This window comes from Hibiscus syriacus, unplaced genomic scaffold (genome assembly GCF_006381635.1).
Source record: "Hibiscus syriacus cultivar Baekdansim isolate YM2019G1 unplaced genomic scaffold, ASM638163v2 tig00110330_pilon, whole genome shotgun sequence".
Taxonomy (NCBI): Eukaryota; Viridiplantae; Streptophyta; class Magnoliopsida; order Malvales; family Malvaceae; genus Hibiscus; species Hibiscus syriacus.
In genome coordinates this window covers 703817-720560 of record NW_024062686.1, presented here as the reverse complement: position 1 = coordinate 720560, position 16744 = coordinate 703817, and the positions used below count along the sequence as shown (strand labels likewise).

Genomic DNA, 16744 nt, shown 5'->3' with positions numbered 1-16744 from the left:
ACCCATACCCACTTTAAATACCCTTCCTGAAAATACACCTACTCCCATTCAAAATATTCCACAAACAACACCAATCAAACAGCTCCGTTTCTATACAAGTAAAAGAAAACTATTTCCTGAGGTTGTTTTGCAATCTGATGCTTGTCAAGAATTGGATTTGGGTCCAGCTGCCGAAATAGAAGAAGAAATCAGTAAATCCACTTCCTCCACTCTAGATGACTTCCCTATTGCTATTAGAAAAGGGGTTAGACAGTGCACCAAGCATCCTATTGAAAAATTTGCTGGTTATAATTCATTGATGCCGTCTTTTCAAGCATTTACAGCAAACTTGGATAAAGAACAGGTTCCCACAAGCATAGCTTAAGCTCTAAAGGATTCAAAATGGAGAAGGGCTATTGAAGAGGAAATTTGTGCATTGGAGAAAAATTCTACTTGGACTGTTACGAACCTTCCTCAAGGAAAAAAGGTTGTTGGCTGTAAATGGATCTTTACTGTAAAGTATAACTCAAATGGTAGCATCCAACGATACAAAGCGAGACTAGTGGCCAGAGGCTTTACACAAACATATAGGATAGATTTCACAGAAACTTTTGCACCTGTGGCGAAGCTGAATACTGTTCGAGTACTCCTAAGTTTGGCTGTAAATTGCGATTGGAAATTACACCAACTTGATGTAAAAAACGCTTTTCTTAATGACAAGCTAGAAGAAGAAGTCTATATGAAGTTGCCACCTGGCTTAAAGTCTGTTGAAGGAAGTAACAAGGCGTGCAAGCTCAACAAGTCTCTCTACGGGTTAAAACAATCACCCAGAGCTTGGTTCGAGAGGTTCACTAAAGTCATCCTAAAAAACGGCTACAAGCAATCCCTCGCCGATCACACTCTTTTCATCAAAGTAACTTCTACAAATAAGAAAGCTATCCTTATTGTGTACGTGGACGACATAATTCTTACCGGAGATGATGAAGAAGAGATTTGCAATTTGAAGAAGTTGTTAAATAAGGAATTCGAAACCAAAGACTTGGGAAAGCTAAGATATTTCCTAGGAATGGAAATGGCAAGGTCAAAAGAAGGACTTGTGATCAACCAAAGAAAATATGTACTTGATTTACTCAAAGAAATTGGTTTTCTTGGTTGTAAGTCGATTGATACACCAATGGAGGCAAGCTTGAAATTTAACAAAGAAGATGGGTCCTTGGTAGACAAAGAGAAATTTCAAAGATTAGTTGGGAAACTAATTTATTTATCCTTGACAAGGTCAGATATAGCATTTCCTGTAAATGTGATAAGTCAACACATGATTAATCCTACTGAAGAGCATATGGCAGCAGCAAATAGAATTCTCAAGTACTTGAAAAAAACTCCAAGACACGGTTTAATGTTTAAGAAGACACAAGACAGAACTGTTAAGATCTTTACAGATTCCAGTTAGGCCGGAGACCTTACTGAAAGGAGATCCACTAGTGGCTACTGCACTTTTGTTTGGGGAAACCTTACAACTTGGAGAAGTAAGAAACAATCTGTTGTTTCAAGAAGTAGTGTTGAAGCTGAATTTAGAGCACTAGCATTGGGAATATGCGAAGGAATTTGGCTACTTAAACTACTGAAAGAACTTGTCACTAATCAAGAGGATCACTTTGAAGTTTTGTGTGATAATCAATCTGCTATACAAATTGCCAAGAACCCAGTTCAACATGATCGGACAAAACATGTTGAAATTGATAGGCATTTTATTGCTGATCAAGTTAACAAAAAGACAGCCACACTTTCATACATTCCTTCAGAAGAACAAGTTGCAGACATTCTTACTAAGGCTTTGCCAAAGCCTGTTTTCAATAAATTCCTATTCAAGCTGGGATTATACAATGTATATTCTCCAGCTTGAGGGGGAGTGTAGGAATTATAGAGATGATTTGTTACCATTCCTATAGAGATATGATTTGTTACCATTCCTATAGAGATATGCTTTTGTAAATATATTTATGCAATCCCTTATTTTAAGGGATCATATCCTAGGATTATTATTTTTCCTTTCTTAGAGTTTCCTACTTTAGAGAGATATTTTGTATATAAATATGTAATCTGTCATATTGAAAAGAATAAGAAATTACAGAGAATTACTCTGATTTCTACAATATGTAAATCACATATGAAAAAAAATACGAAAAAACATATAGGCATGGTATATGATTATAAAATACTATTCAAATTGGAAGCAAATAATATTATTATATTATAAATATTTACAATTAAATTTAAATAAAATTTTAAAAAAATTAAATTAACTTCGAATTATAAAATAATATTCATCAATTTGACTTGACTTCATCGACTCACCCTAACTTCAAGGAGTATCATACTTCATTTACGACTAAAGTACTTATTGCTGCGTTACTAATATAATTATACATGCTTTTGGACCTCTTTTTCTGGTATATAATATAATGGCTCTTCTTCCCAGAAATCACTAACTTGGACATTGTATCCATTATTTTGGCTGAGAAAAGATAAGTTAGCCATGTCTCAACCTTACTGTGTGAGGGAGAACAAGCTGTGCGTTGGGTGGGTTCAGAGATACTTCAAAGACTGTCTTTGCAGTCTAAGAGATGATTTCTCTTTTGGTTTCGGAATTATCAGTTTAGTGTGCTGGGGAGTTGCAGAAATCCCTCAAATCATCACCAACTTCAAAACCAAGTCCGGCCATGGCGTTTCCCTCCTTTTTCTCCTTACCTGGGTTGCTGGGTTCGCTTTCTTTTTCCTTTTCATTTACAAGCTTTGTTTATGGTTTTGTACGATTAATCCCCTTTTGTTTTCTTTGTTGCAGTGATGTGTTCAATCTTATCGGGTGTCTTCTGGAACCTGCGACAGTGAGTGGTTCTTTTTTTTTCCTTTCTTTCTTTTCAGGCTATGGTGAATTTGAATTCACGACAGCCATAGATTACAGTGCCTTTGGTGGTCCAAAAACCTGAAATGAAAAATTGTGGTTAAAATCAGATCACCCTTTGTGCTATCTTTCAATTTTCCTTCATAAAAAGGATATATATTTGCTAACCTCATTGATGTTCATTTCTCGTATATTTTGCGGAGAACTTATACAGTGGAAAGTGTTAATATACGTTTAAGGAAATATATTATCGGTTTTGTTATTATTTTTTTAATAAAATCGGTAAAAAAATACATTAAACATTATTATTTTACTTAAAATATAAGATTTTTTAACATTTCTGGTAAAATGTTCAATAATAACAAAATTAATAGAAAAAATAACAAAATCAATAATACTTTACTGATATATTAATAAAATCGGTAAAGAATTTAATAATAATAAAATTTATAAAAATAATAATATTTTTGGTAATATTTTATTAGTTTTATTAAAAAAATAATAATAAAATTAATAACATCTTTTTCTTAACTGTATATTTTATCCGCTGTACGTGAGACTTTTCCATATTTTGTGTATGCAGTTGCCGACTCAGTTCTACACAGCTCTGGTACAACTTACCACTTATGGCTACTTTCTAGGTCTAAACGTTTCATTACGTATTAAACCCTCCATCTATTTTATAATTACAAAATGAGGACTACTTTTGAATAAACAGTTTGGACAACTTAAAATGGCCCAACTCAACATCTTGGACTCGGTCCATTTCTTATATAGAACAAACCCAATCTTTGTCTACCAACATCTTGTAATAAGTGGTACACTTTGTGATATTGTCTTGAATTTTTGTTACGTGTGAAATTATATTACTTATGAGAACGCTAATTAAATTGCCTAGTTTTGTTCGTCAGCTCTATACAATAAGTACAGTGGTTCTGGTGCTGCAAAGTGTATACTATGACTATATCAGCAGGTGGTGGAAATGTAGAGGGATGAAAACCAAAAGCATGGTACACAGCTTTGACATTGTTCTTTTTTATTACTGCAGATAAGAAAAATGGGTTCTTTTTTCAGACATGGTTTCATGAATATGTTTTAATGTAATGTTAGGTTGAAGACGAGAAAGAGCCTTTGAAACCTGGAAAAGATGAGTCGGGAATTCCCATACCTAAGGCAGAGGGGAGAACCCATCATCGAAGGGAGTTCTATTACACGTGCTCTTCTCTACTCTTCATATTTTATTGTACATTTGTTTCATTATTATTGTATGAAGAGCTAATTCCATGAGACATCTACAATATTATTCTATTTCAGGTTGGCCCGATCTCTGGCTGGTAGTGGCACTCCACCTTTTCGAACATATATGAGGGTAGCTAGAAGTGGTCCTTCCGCTATGGCACTTGAGAATGGTTCGTCATCTGAAGATGAATCGGGTCCGGTTTTGTCCCATAAGTCCAGAACTCGACCTCGGCCGATTCCGGGAGTGGTGGGTCTTGAACTTGCTAACTGATTTTAAACATGAGAGGTATTGAATGACATAGGTATGATTATTTTTTCAGGCTGCAAGTTATGGTACATTTTTAGCTGCATCAGTCAACTTGCCACTAGGAAGTAAGGCTTCGATGGAAGTCAAAACTGGTTTTACCAATAGAAGACTGCTACAGGTATGATAAATTCATGGTTAATTCAAACAACAATTGTTCTTGAATCATTGGATTTTTCCGCAGGAACACAGTATGGAGCATAGTGCTTTTGGACAATGGCTGGGATGGCTAATGGCTGCCATATACATGGGAGGTCGAATCCCTCAGATATGGTTAAATGTAAACAACGAGTTCAATTAAGAAACCATACTTTTTCTTTGTAGTCAGAATAAAATCTCACTTCTTTAACAAAATCATCGGTTCTTTTTTTATTCTTGATCAGATCAAAAGAGGCAGTGTGGAGGTACGTAATACTTTTTTTCCAAGTCTAAACATCAATGTATTTGTGTTGCTTTTAAAACACGTTGAGTGATTAAACGGTTAAATGCGTGGAAAATAATGCAGGGCTTGAATCCTCTCATGTTCATCTTTGCACTGACGGCCAATGCTACTTACGTGGCGAGGTTTGCTCTGTCTCACATAGTTGTTCATCCACTTTTACTTTATTCTGCAACAATTCGACTCGTTTAAAGCATCATCTTTAATGGCTGCTGCACAGCATTGTGGTGAGAACCACTGAATGGGAAAGCATTAAGGCTAACATGCCATGGTTGCTGGATGCTGTAGTTTGCGTGGCACTCGACTTATTTGTATCCTTTCCATCTAGTTAATGATCGAATCATGCAATTGATTATTATTGCTTGCTTACACTGTTGATAATGTTGAACCTTAACACTGTTTACGACAGATCATATTTCAGTACATTTACTACAAATATTTCAGAGAGACAGTGACCAGTGATGGAGAAGATTATGGACACTACGCGGTAGCAAGTAAAGGAGTTAAGCCTTGATTTTAAGTTTCCATATCAGCTAAATGCCTTGATAAGTACATGGTTGTCGTGTAAGCTTATGTTTATGCATGATCACTGGTTTTTATCTGCAAATTTTGAAAATTTTGTCTCTTTTATCTTCACTTTTTGTTCGTCTTATGGAAAAATCAATATTAGATTTTATTGGTGATAGTTCATGTGTTAACTTTGAACAAAGAAAAAGTGAGGTGTTAGTCATTTGGATTAATTAAAAGTGGAGGATCAAATTATGTCACTTTGAACAATAGAATAAAAATAATGGTGTTAATTATTTGGATTAATTAATAAAATTATAGAAGTAAAAGATTAAATCAAAGTAGAAGCATTAATCAACAAGGATTAATTTTTTGTGTAAAAAAGTATAGTAATAAAAATATAAATAATTATTATAAAATAATGAAAATTGACACTAATATAATAGTGAAAAAGTTATTAGCGACTAAAAATTCACCTCTTTCGATTTAGACAAATAACAATGACCAATGTTTACGTGGAGGAGAGAATTGGTCATGAAGGAAGAAGAAACCGACGTAAAGGGTTGTGAAGGCTATTTAGCCTCTATTCCAATCTCAGTTAAAGATATTTATAGTTGTTTTCGGTGTTTGTGTCAACCTAAGGTTATTATGGTTATTTGTAGACTCATATGTATATTTGATCTTAGACCTTGAATTTCGTTCTAATAAGTCATGTGAACATGTCACGAGTTTTGTCTGATCTCCTTAATATAATATAATTGATAAAAGGGTTTACTTTTGAGGAATGCGAGCTTTTGAAAAATCGACAAGCTTTAGTCTATATGAAGATCTATTATTAATGAATTATTGATCTCCAAACTATTAATTACTGATAAACTAAATACGTATTTTGTCGTTTCCCCTTCGGCTCTGGATATCATTAAATTTGAAGTTCATATATATTTTTTTGTGCATCGAGTAAAATGATAGTTAAAATAAAACAGAAAATTGTTTTAATTCAATCATATATGTAATGAGGAAAGATTACATGAGTTATCAGTAAGTAAAAAAATATATATAATGAGGTGGCATCTCCATCATTGCAATTTCTGCTTCAGCACACGAGCCATGAGAGACTTAATTTGAGCTTCCAGTAGATGAAAAGCCCAAGTCCAGCGCTGCAAAATCCGAAATTGGATTGAAATACCTCACCTCAGCCACTTGAGTTATTTTTCTGACCTACTCTATTTAACCAATTAATTCATTTATTAATGGCTTTTTAACCTCTAATGCCAGGTTCTAGAATCCAAATTTTATTTGTTTGATCTTTTTTTTATATATAAAGCCGGCTAGTTTTATTAAAAATAGAAAATATCCAGAATTACAATGAAGATTTACGAGTATAACCGTAAATGTAAATTAAATTATAATTAGGACATTTTCCTATAACCATTGACACAAAAACTAGCCACCTAGATCACACAAGGACCATAAAAGGAAAAGGTTAAAAAAACCTAACCAATGCTCGAATAAAATAAAAATATGAACAAATCTGACTGCATCAGCAAATGAACCACAAAATAGGATAAAACTACTTAAAGACCACCAACAAATCGCAAATCAGAGTTGAGCGACGTGAGAAAACTATCCACGAGCGCAAAACGCATATTCAAGTTAACCGAGTGTCCAAAGCAAGGAAGATCATAATGATAACAAATAGGTGTCATTTTGATCAATCGTGGCTATGTCAAATCCAACCCTGTGAAAAAAAGATAAACGAAAAAAGGAAAAAACCATAAGCTACCAAAAGACAGAGAAAAACGTGCCACAAAGACATAACAAAACATACAATAAAAGCATAAAACATGTCACAAAGACATAATTATTAATTATTCTAATTAAAAACTAAAAAAACAGACGAACGACAACCAACATATATTCTGGTAGTTATTTAATATTTAATTGACCAAAATTAAAAAATTATTCTAAACTCTACATTATTGACTTATCTTAGTGGAATCTAGGGTGGCATGGGAAAAAATCTAAAGTTGATGAATTTTGACTTGTTGAATTAATAAGTTCAATTTTTTTAACATCACACTTTAAGATAAGTGATTTTTGAGTTACCCGCCCAACTCAGTTGGTAGAGCGCAAGGTTTTTAACCTTGTGGTCGTGGGATCGAGTCTCACGGTGAGCAATTTATAATTCTGACTGTCGGAGGTCTTCCACGGAAACTGCTCTCAATCGGCATTGGGGGCAGCTTACTACCTTACCTCCTCCTCACCCCATTATATATGAAAATATCATTAGCTAATTTTTTAAGATAAGTGATTTTAAAAAATAAATTAATTTATTTTAAAATTACGGTCAAATAAAAGTTGAATTATACTTTCATTGTGTTATGTCATGACAAAGAAAAAAATATTTTTATTAAATAAAAACATTGACTTAATTGAAGAAAAAAAATATATAAAGGGGTATTATTATAATTATTCTTAAATATATAAGGTAAAATTATATACATTTTTTGGGTCGGGTCGGATATTTTTTACCCTAAACTCAAACTCGTCCCGTCCCGACCCGAACATCACCTTAAAAAAACTCGATCCGACCTAATCCAAACCCAAAATTAAAAAAAATATAACCCGATTAAGTCGAATCAGATCGTAATCCGTGGAATTCAGTTCATGCCCATCCAAACAACTTTATCAATCTAATAATTCAAATCGATAATAACGTTTCTACTTTATAATTTAAGCATTAAATTTTATTTTAATTTTATCAATGATAAAGATAGTGCGTTTTTGGTAGACAGTCTACAACCAATGACAAGGAAAGATAGCAAACAAAAAATCAAAAAGCTAAAAATACTGTACTAGTAAATTGATTCTTGCTATATATAGCTTATCATGAATAGTATAAAGTGTTGTTCAATATATATCGAAATAATTATTCTAAAAATAAATAAAGATGAAATGTAATTAAATTAATAATTGAAGATATTACATATGCATGGTTGACAAAGCTGGAGAAGTACTGGCATTATAATAAGGTATGGGTCAAATCTAGGAATCCATGTAAATCGAAGAGTCTTAAATTGTGGAGTAAAACAAGGTGAATTTAAATTAAACTTGACATTGGTAGGTCCAACACCTAGTTTTTCAAATGGTCGTGCGTTGAATTTAGGTTATTATGGTCAGACAAAATTCATGCAAGTAATTCAACGTGCCAAAAACGTAAAAAGGGAAGACTGGACATGAAAAGTGAAAATATTTTAGCCTTAATTATCTATTTTATACACTGTTCTCGGCAATACATAGATAAAAAAAGCAGCAGCAAAGATTGTATTTAGATTGTTAATGCTCCCTTAGCTGTAGAATCTTAATTTTCCACTCGGGTTGGCATCATTGAAGCTAAAAATCTCAGCCCAGAAAAGGAAAAAAGGATTTATTGTTGAACATGTACCAGTATTCTAAGATTCCTAAGCAAAGGGTGTTTGCAGAAGATCATAAGGAGCCCACAGAGCATCCAAAGGGCAAGGACTGTTTGCATCGAGTCTCACCCATGGCTTCCCTTTCCCACTCCAATGCAACAAACTCACCGGTCCGGGATGTAAATCTCTACATAATCCTCTGTAATTGTCTCCTCCGAGCCCATGCTGGTTCCATCTATGATCAACGGGCGCTATTTTCCCTGCAAACACAAGCAGAAATGGTGGCAGAGAACCCAGCTCGTAGATCCTTATTCTCTTTTGAAGCTCCATCCATTCAACGATCTTCTTCGTGTAGTCTCCTTCACGCCATCTTTGCAAGTCGATCACCATTACCCCAGTGTTGAAATAGCAAGCTTTTCGATCCGCAAATGTTGAAGATAGTGTAGGGTTTGACCAGAAAGTTGGGGTGAAGTAGGAAGTGAAGTTGGCGTTGCAGTACTCGGGTGCGGCCAAAACGGAATCGTCTTCAAGCGGTGTCTCTGCGAGTTTAGCGATGTTGTCGACGAGGACGAGGTCTGAGTCTAAGTAAACGACTCGGCGTACGCATTGAGGGATGAGATTAGGGAGATAGTTGCGGGCGTAGTTGAGAGGGCAGTCCAGTGCCGAGCGAATGGAGGTGGAGATGAGGCCGGACACTGCGGAGGAGTCGTATGGGTAGATTTGGAATTTAAGGGCAGGGAAACAGCGGGAGATCGTGTAGCGGAGGTGGTGGCGGTCTGCGGTGGCGGAGGCGGCGAAGTGGAAAATGATGTTTTGAGGGCAAGAAGAGTGTTGTAAGATGGAAAATATGGCTGCCATTGAACCGCGCAAGTAGGCGGCGTCGAGTGTCATTGCAACATGAACGGCTTGAGGGGAGCACATTTCGTTGGTGTCATTAATGTCGATGGAGGGACAAGTGGGAGCGTTATAAAACTGCGGAGCTTCTTTGAACCTTTGGTAATTGACGGTGGTACTAGCGGAGGAAGCGGCAGCAATACCGGCTGAGATGAGGAGGAAAAGAAGGATGCAGGGGTGGTGTCGGTGGAGGTGTTTTGGTGAGAATACTAATGCGAGATTGGACATTTTGTTTGGGTGGAGGGGGTTGAATGGGGTGTTAAGATTTTTGAGGAGTTATATCTTCCATTTTATGCATTAGAATAAGCAGGGGTACACATCGATGGTATCCTTCTTTTGTTTTTCAAGTTTGAACCCACGCTTGGCTGAAAAAGGATGCTTCTAGGTAACCCATTTGTAAAAAGGTTTTTGAACCCTATTAATAAGTTTTTGGCTTCATATTTCTTTCCTCTACTTTTATTTTAAAATTACTTTTATAAATTAGTCCAATAAAATCAGAGGGTTTTTTAATGGCAAAAAGGCACACAAATCCAATGAACTTTCCAACTCGAGGTCCTCATTCTATTTTTTGGATCAACGTGATCTTTCAGCTTGAAAAAAGAACTTAATACAATCATTTGATCAATGTTTTTGGTCGTTGACCAATGATTTCGTTAATTCCTTCTGTTATAGATTGAATAAATTATATTATTCATCATTCAACTATTTTTTTCTCTTCTATTTTGGTTACTAAACTCTAGAAATTTTCAATTTCAAAAACTTTAAAGACTTCAGGGACTAAGGATGTTGTTAACCCGTTTTATTTTAGAGGTAAACTAAACAAATACTCACTTTTGTTTCATGAATAAATACTAATAATGAGTCTTTTTGTAAACCCAAAAAGTATGTCAATGTTGTAACAAAAAATACTTTTTTTTATATAGAAGTAACTAATTTTATTCAAAATAGGAAATATCTTAAACTACAATAAAGATTTACAATCAAAATCGTAAATTAAACACATAATTAGAAAATTTTCTTATAATCATTGAAACATAACTAGTAACTTAAGATCACATAAGGAAATATTAAATCTAACCAAGAAACTTGAACAAAAAGAGATACAAACACGTCTTATCGTATCGGCAAACGAACTACAAAAGGGAATCAAACTATTGAAAGACCATCGACAAATCATAAATTAAACTCGAGCAACGTGAAAAGCTATCAACGAATACAAATCAAGTATCCAAATCCAATCTAAGAGTCCAAAGTAAGAAATATCATAAGATATTATATAAGCGCTATCTTAATAAGTCGTAATAATATTAAGTCAACCTTTAAAAAAATATAAATAAAAAACTTCCAAGCGAAAAACAAAAAAAGAAATAAGAAATAGGAAACGTAAATTGAAGCGTGAGACACACACTGCCACGTGATTGAAATGGGCGGACCCACCAAATGCCACGCAAGCAAAACATAGTTTTAAAAGTTTCAATAGTCAAGTCCCACTGGTGGAAAAGTTTATTTGTTAATAAAAGAGATAGGAACAATGTAAACAAGAAAATGGTGGAATGTGCTGCTTCTAAATGTATACTCTCTCTCCTTTTTCTTTTAGTAATTTCAGGGATTATAGAATAATAAATATTCAAATAAATTTTAACTTCATTAATGACGTACATATGTTAGTGATATTGTTTAAATTTAAGATATTCTTTTATCATTAAAATCACTTAATAAAAAGAAATATAAATTGGATAAGTATGTGTGTATTTATCTAAGAAGCAGAAAAATCTACTACAAAACAAACAGGCATCCAGCAAAAAAAAAATGGACATCTTACAATGAGCATCCCCAACTCTCACAAAGTTCTCTATTAACATTGTTCCCTCTGTCAACTTTCCTATGCACACGTTTAACCCGAGTCAAATCACAAATAGCATAAAAAATAACATGATATTCCCTAGACACACCCAATAAACAAGAGCATTACGAGCAATCCTGAGGATAAATGCAATCAACGACTTACCCTCGAGCTAGAATAGCCGCCATACGTCGAGCTAGAATAGCCTCCCAAATGCCCTTAGAAAAAGCGCACTCAAAGAACAAATGATTCTAAGTCTCCAAGCCATCACAAAACAAGCAGTTATCATCATGATAACAATTGTTAGAGATATATTATTTACATTAAATCACATGCATAAACATTTAACAACAACAACAACAAAACACTATTTTCATATGCAATGGGGTAAGAGGAGGTAGGGTAGTAGGTTGCTCCCAACGCCAGGTTTGGAGCCGCTTCCGTGTAAGATCTCCAGCAGTCAGAAAATTAAAAATAAAGATAAACTGCAATGAATGTATAAATAAATAAAAACATAGTTGAACAGTCTTCATATGCAGTCTTCATATGCGCATTTGTAATGGGAAGTAATCCCTGCAAATAAATTCATGCATAAAAATCTCTACATATAAACAGAAACGTAAGACACTGCTAAATTTAACAAGAGAAAACATTTAAATTTATGTCAAAAATTAAAATTTGTAAAAAAAACAAAGTATTAAAACCGATTTTGACCAAAATTCATTATGATGAACAAGAGACATTCATTTGGATTTTGGTACCCAAAATGCTTTGGGTCCTAGAAGGTTAGTACCAATGTCTCTAGTTCCCAAATGAACTCATACTTGTCTAATTTTAAAAGATTTTCTTTTATTTATAGGACAAATATGTACATTGTAACTATGAAAATGGCAACGTGACCATTTTGTCATTTTTAACTTATCCATGATGATCATATAAATGGACACATCACATGCTCCTGGAGATATATAATCTTTGAAAATAGGGTGAGAGCGGTTTATGTTAATCAATTAAGCTTCTAATTTCCACTAAACTTTATAGCAAACCAATATTAAAAGAAATTGAGAGAGAAAAGAAGTTTCATTGCTTAATTTAGTTAGCTTATTTAATTATTCAGAAAAAAAAAAGATTTAACAATTTCTTTTGTATGAGATTATGATGAAATTAAAAAAAATATGAACCAACAGGACTTGGTTTAAGTGGTAAATTATTTGATATCGATTAAGTAAAATCTAGAGTTTGAATCCTTATGTATGCAAAAAATTCCTACTGAGAGATTCACAACCAAAATCATATATGCGACGTGGGTCGGTCTAAAATAGTCAAAATAAAATTTTGAAATCGAAAAGGCGATAAAAAATAAAAAAAACAAAAAATAAAAAGAGAGACTAACTTCAACCGTATCGTTGAATAACACGAGTAGTAATATAAATAAGACACATCACATGGTAGTGAAAGAAGTGATGTGTGCATACTAACAGAAATGAAAGCTTACCCTTCGTTCATTATTAGCGTTTGATTGAACCCAAGGCACAGTAGCATGTGCCAGTCACTGCCCTTCCACTTATAAATAATGCTCGTCTTTTCTAATCACTTTCCATGTTTATATTCAATTTTATTAATATATTTTACGTCAAAATGTATATTTATAAAAAATATTTTTTAAAATAACTATTAGCGAAATGATAAAAGAATGTAAATTTATTAGTCTTGTATATTTTTCTAAAAGATATTCGTTTAGTTGTTGTATTTAGATATTAAACAAATGCATAAAAAAACTTTCATAATAAATCTGAACTGTATTTTTGTTGTGAGTTTAATCATTGTAAATATCTATTTAGAGAAGTATTCTTGTTAATTTATCCAAATTAAACTTTTGTTTTAAAGGGAAGTGATTCTAATTTAACTTTAAAAAAACTAGAGAAATATAAATGTTAATCTTGAGTCTAGAAAAAGAAATAATAAATTAGTGAATTTATTAGAAAATCTTTAGTGTGGAGCTAAGGTAGTGGATCTAGACTTAGTTGAGAAGTCGAATAATTATATATCATTGTGCCAATTTTTCTATCTTTTATTGCTTTCATGTCTAAGATTTTTAAAGGTCAATTCATCCCTTCTTGACGGTTTTTGGTCGTTAGTTTCGACCATAACACACTTCTTTGTTTGTGTGAACGGATTCTCTTCATACCAGCCTTCTGCTCCGACGTCTGAAGAGGTCATGCACCTGACGGGTCTGTTAAAATTTACGACGAGGAAGCCACGATTGTTGAGACTTCTCGTGTGCAAGAACTTCAAGCCTTCGAGGTCTTGGATAGTTGGGTGGTTGCCAAACTCGTCACCCTTAGATCCACAGATGGAGATGTGGTTCTCAAAGTCTTCAAGTTGGTTTGGGGGTCGAAAAAGCTGATCTAAGCTAACTGTTTACGACTCAACATGTTCCTCTTCAAGTTCGTTCGATGGATGACAACACACCATGGAGCTTCGACGAGGACCTCCCAGCTCTTTGTGAGTATGACCCTTAGTATTGAGGAGTATGACTTCTCCCCAAAAAAAATATGGTTCAAGGGTTTTCGATCTCCCTGCCCTACCATGTGGAAGACACCACTTAAATTCCAAAGTGCATCCAATCAAAAGCATTCATCGACTCCACTAACAAATTGTGGTCGAAAAAACACTTTTAGATATCTGAAATACAATTACAAATTTGAACATTGAATGCTTAATTTGAGGATTTTCGAGTAAATTGAGGGAACTAGCACTGAAATCCATCAAAATAAAACCAATCATTAATCTATAGTACTCAAATATTAGGGGAAACACCCGCTTTGATGAACATGGAGATGTTGTTAAGGGTTCGTATTCAATTGAGTTCAGCACGGTCAAAATTTTTTTAAAAAAAAATATTCGAGTTGACGATTTTTATTTGATAATTTAAATTTTAGTTAAAAAAAATTTCAAGTCGAGTCGAATTGTTCAAGTTTTTTTTTAAATTTAATTTTAAATATTTATAATGTTATGGTACTATTTAATTCCAATTAAAGGTTCTCTATAACCATATACATTATATATATATATATATATATCATGCAGGATTCATAAACTCAACTCAACCCTAAAAATTCAATCGAGTAATTACTAAAAAATTCAAATTATTTGAGTTCTATTTTATGACTCTACCTGAAGCTAAATGAAACAAATCATATAGACAACTTCAGCTTTTGCCAAAAACAGAATCCTCGATTCGGCTAAAACGTATTTAAAGACACTAAATAGGCAAGCAGTGGATGAGCTGGAATGGCAAACTATTTCACCAATAAAGCACAGCAAGGAGCACAAAGGCACCCATCAACGAAAAAACATTATCTGCTTGCCATAGGAACAAAGCCTCCCATTATCTGTATGCTCGTTGGTTCACCAAAGTTGCTCGCCATTCTCATTTACCTAACACAACAGATCAACATCATCATAAATAAAACAAATAAAATCGTCTAAGAACAATTCAAAAGGGAAACATAAGAAGTAAGTTATCGGTTTCAATAAACCAAGTGCGAACGCAACTCCCGATTTTTTTGACAAAAACCCCAGAATTAGTTGGAACTATCCCCATGACGAAGGTGACGTAGAGCACTTTTCATTTATTCGTTGATAAAGTGCAAAAGAAACTTGGCGATTGGGTGGCGTCTAAATTATCCTTGGCGGGCCGAGTTACCTTCGCTCGTTCAACTCTGCTTGTTAATCCTAATTATTCTTTGCAGACGGTAGCAATTCCAAGAGGAGTGTGTGATCAACTCGAACAAATCGCTCGTAGATTTATCTGGGGAGGATCAAGGAACACGCCAAAAGATGCTTTGGTCAATTGGAAGACTTGTTGTCAACCTACCGATCATGGAGGTCTTGGTTTATGGCCTCTGCGTGCCTAGAATAAGCCTTCCTTGTCAAGCTGGGTTTTAACTTTATCATGAATTCCGAAGCTCTATGGTCCAAGATCATGAGAGCCAAGTACAAAATGAAGGATAAAATGCCCATTAACATCGAAGCCAGGAACGGCTCGATTGTGAGGAGATCTCTTACCCGGATTTGGCCCGTTGTGCGTGAGAATGTTAGTCGGGCTATCGAAAATGGACGTACGACGAGCTTTTGGTTCGACCCTTGGATTACTGGAATGAACTCGCTGGCTGACAGTATTAACACGAATCAGGTCCCTTCCCCTCAAACTACTGCTCTTGACTTGGTTACCAGCGATGGGGTTTGGAACGTTAAATGCTCCCTGTCGACATCGTTCAACGTGTGCTGGGCTCTCCTCCTCCCTCCGATGATATGGGTGAGGACCTCCCTGTCTGGCGTTGGGAACGTTCTGGTCTGTGATGCGTCAAATCAGCTTTTTCTTTAACTCAGAGGGATCGTTGGGACGCGTCTGCCACTAAATGAAAGTTAGCCTGGAAGTTCGACGGACCCCAGAGGATTCGACAATTTATCTGGCTGTTACTCCAACGCCGACTTATGACCAACGCGGAACGGAAGAGACGTGGTATTACGGCCGATGATCGATGTCCGCTGTGTGGTACTGAGGAAGAGACGATATCTTATAGATTGCCACCACGCCCGAATGATCTGGAACCACATCATTCCCCTCAATCTTCCTCTTTGCTTTTTTCTATGCCGTTGTTTGATTGGCTGCACCTTAACTTCTCAAATAACGCAGGTTGCAATCCTATGAATACCACTGGCGACACGTCTTTGGGGTTCTTATATGGAAGCTTTGGAAGCATCGCAACATCTTTGTGTTTAACGGGCAAATTGGCGCCTCCTCCGAGCTACTTCTGTCTGCCAAAGCTTGGGCAGGATGGACCAAGCCATTCACACCAACCAACCAGTCCGACGCAAAAGTACGATCAAATGGAAGCCTACTTCACCGGGGTCTTTAAAGTTAAACACGAACGGAGGGATGCACCCTAAGTCCATGGAAGCTACAAGAGGAGGACTGATCCGAGATGAAAATGGTTCGTGGATCGCAGGTTATAGCAGAAAAATCGGCAGGTGCCCTGCCATCCAAACCGAACTGTGGGCAGTTTCTGATGGCCTTGAACTCACATGGAAGCACAACATACGTTTTCTTGAGATCAATTCTGATAACATCAATTTGGTTTCATCATGTGACCAACATAATTAGGAGTGGATATGAATGTTGGACTTGAGCTTTAAACTTATCATATTCAAACTCAAT

The 16744-nt window shown here is 35.0% G+C and overlaps 2 protein-coding genes across 2 annotated transcripts; one reads left to right on the top strand and one right to left on the bottom strand.

Annotated features, from left to right (window-relative positions):
* The first annotated feature begins 2410 nt into the window (after positions 1-2410).
* On the top strand, positions 2411-5496 carry LOC120118964 (probable vacuolar amino acid transporter YPQ1). Its single transcript, XM_039138875.1, has 12 exons — positions 2411-2739; positions 2822-2864; positions 3465-3491; positions 3793-3891; positions 3992-4095; positions 4196-4367; positions 4441-4545; positions 4609-4704; positions 4808-4828; positions 4930-4988; positions 5084-5174; positions 5273-5496. The coding sequence occupies exons 1-12, from the start codon at positions 2516-2518 to the stop codon at positions 5375-5377; spliced, it is 1146 nt and encodes a 381-aa protein (XP_038994806.1). The 5' UTR covers positions 2411-2515; the 3' UTR covers positions 5378-5496.
* A 3142-nt stretch (positions 5497-8638) lies between these two features.
* Positions 8639-9939, bottom strand: LOC120118966 (probable galacturonosyltransferase-like 1). Its single transcript, XM_039138876.1, has one exon. The coding sequence runs from the start codon at positions 9903-9905 to the stop codon at positions 8832-8834; it is 1074 nt and encodes a 357-aa protein (XP_038994807.1). The 5' UTR covers positions 9906-9939; the 3' UTR covers positions 8639-8831.
* Between the last annotated feature and the right edge of the window lie 6805 nt (positions 9940-16744).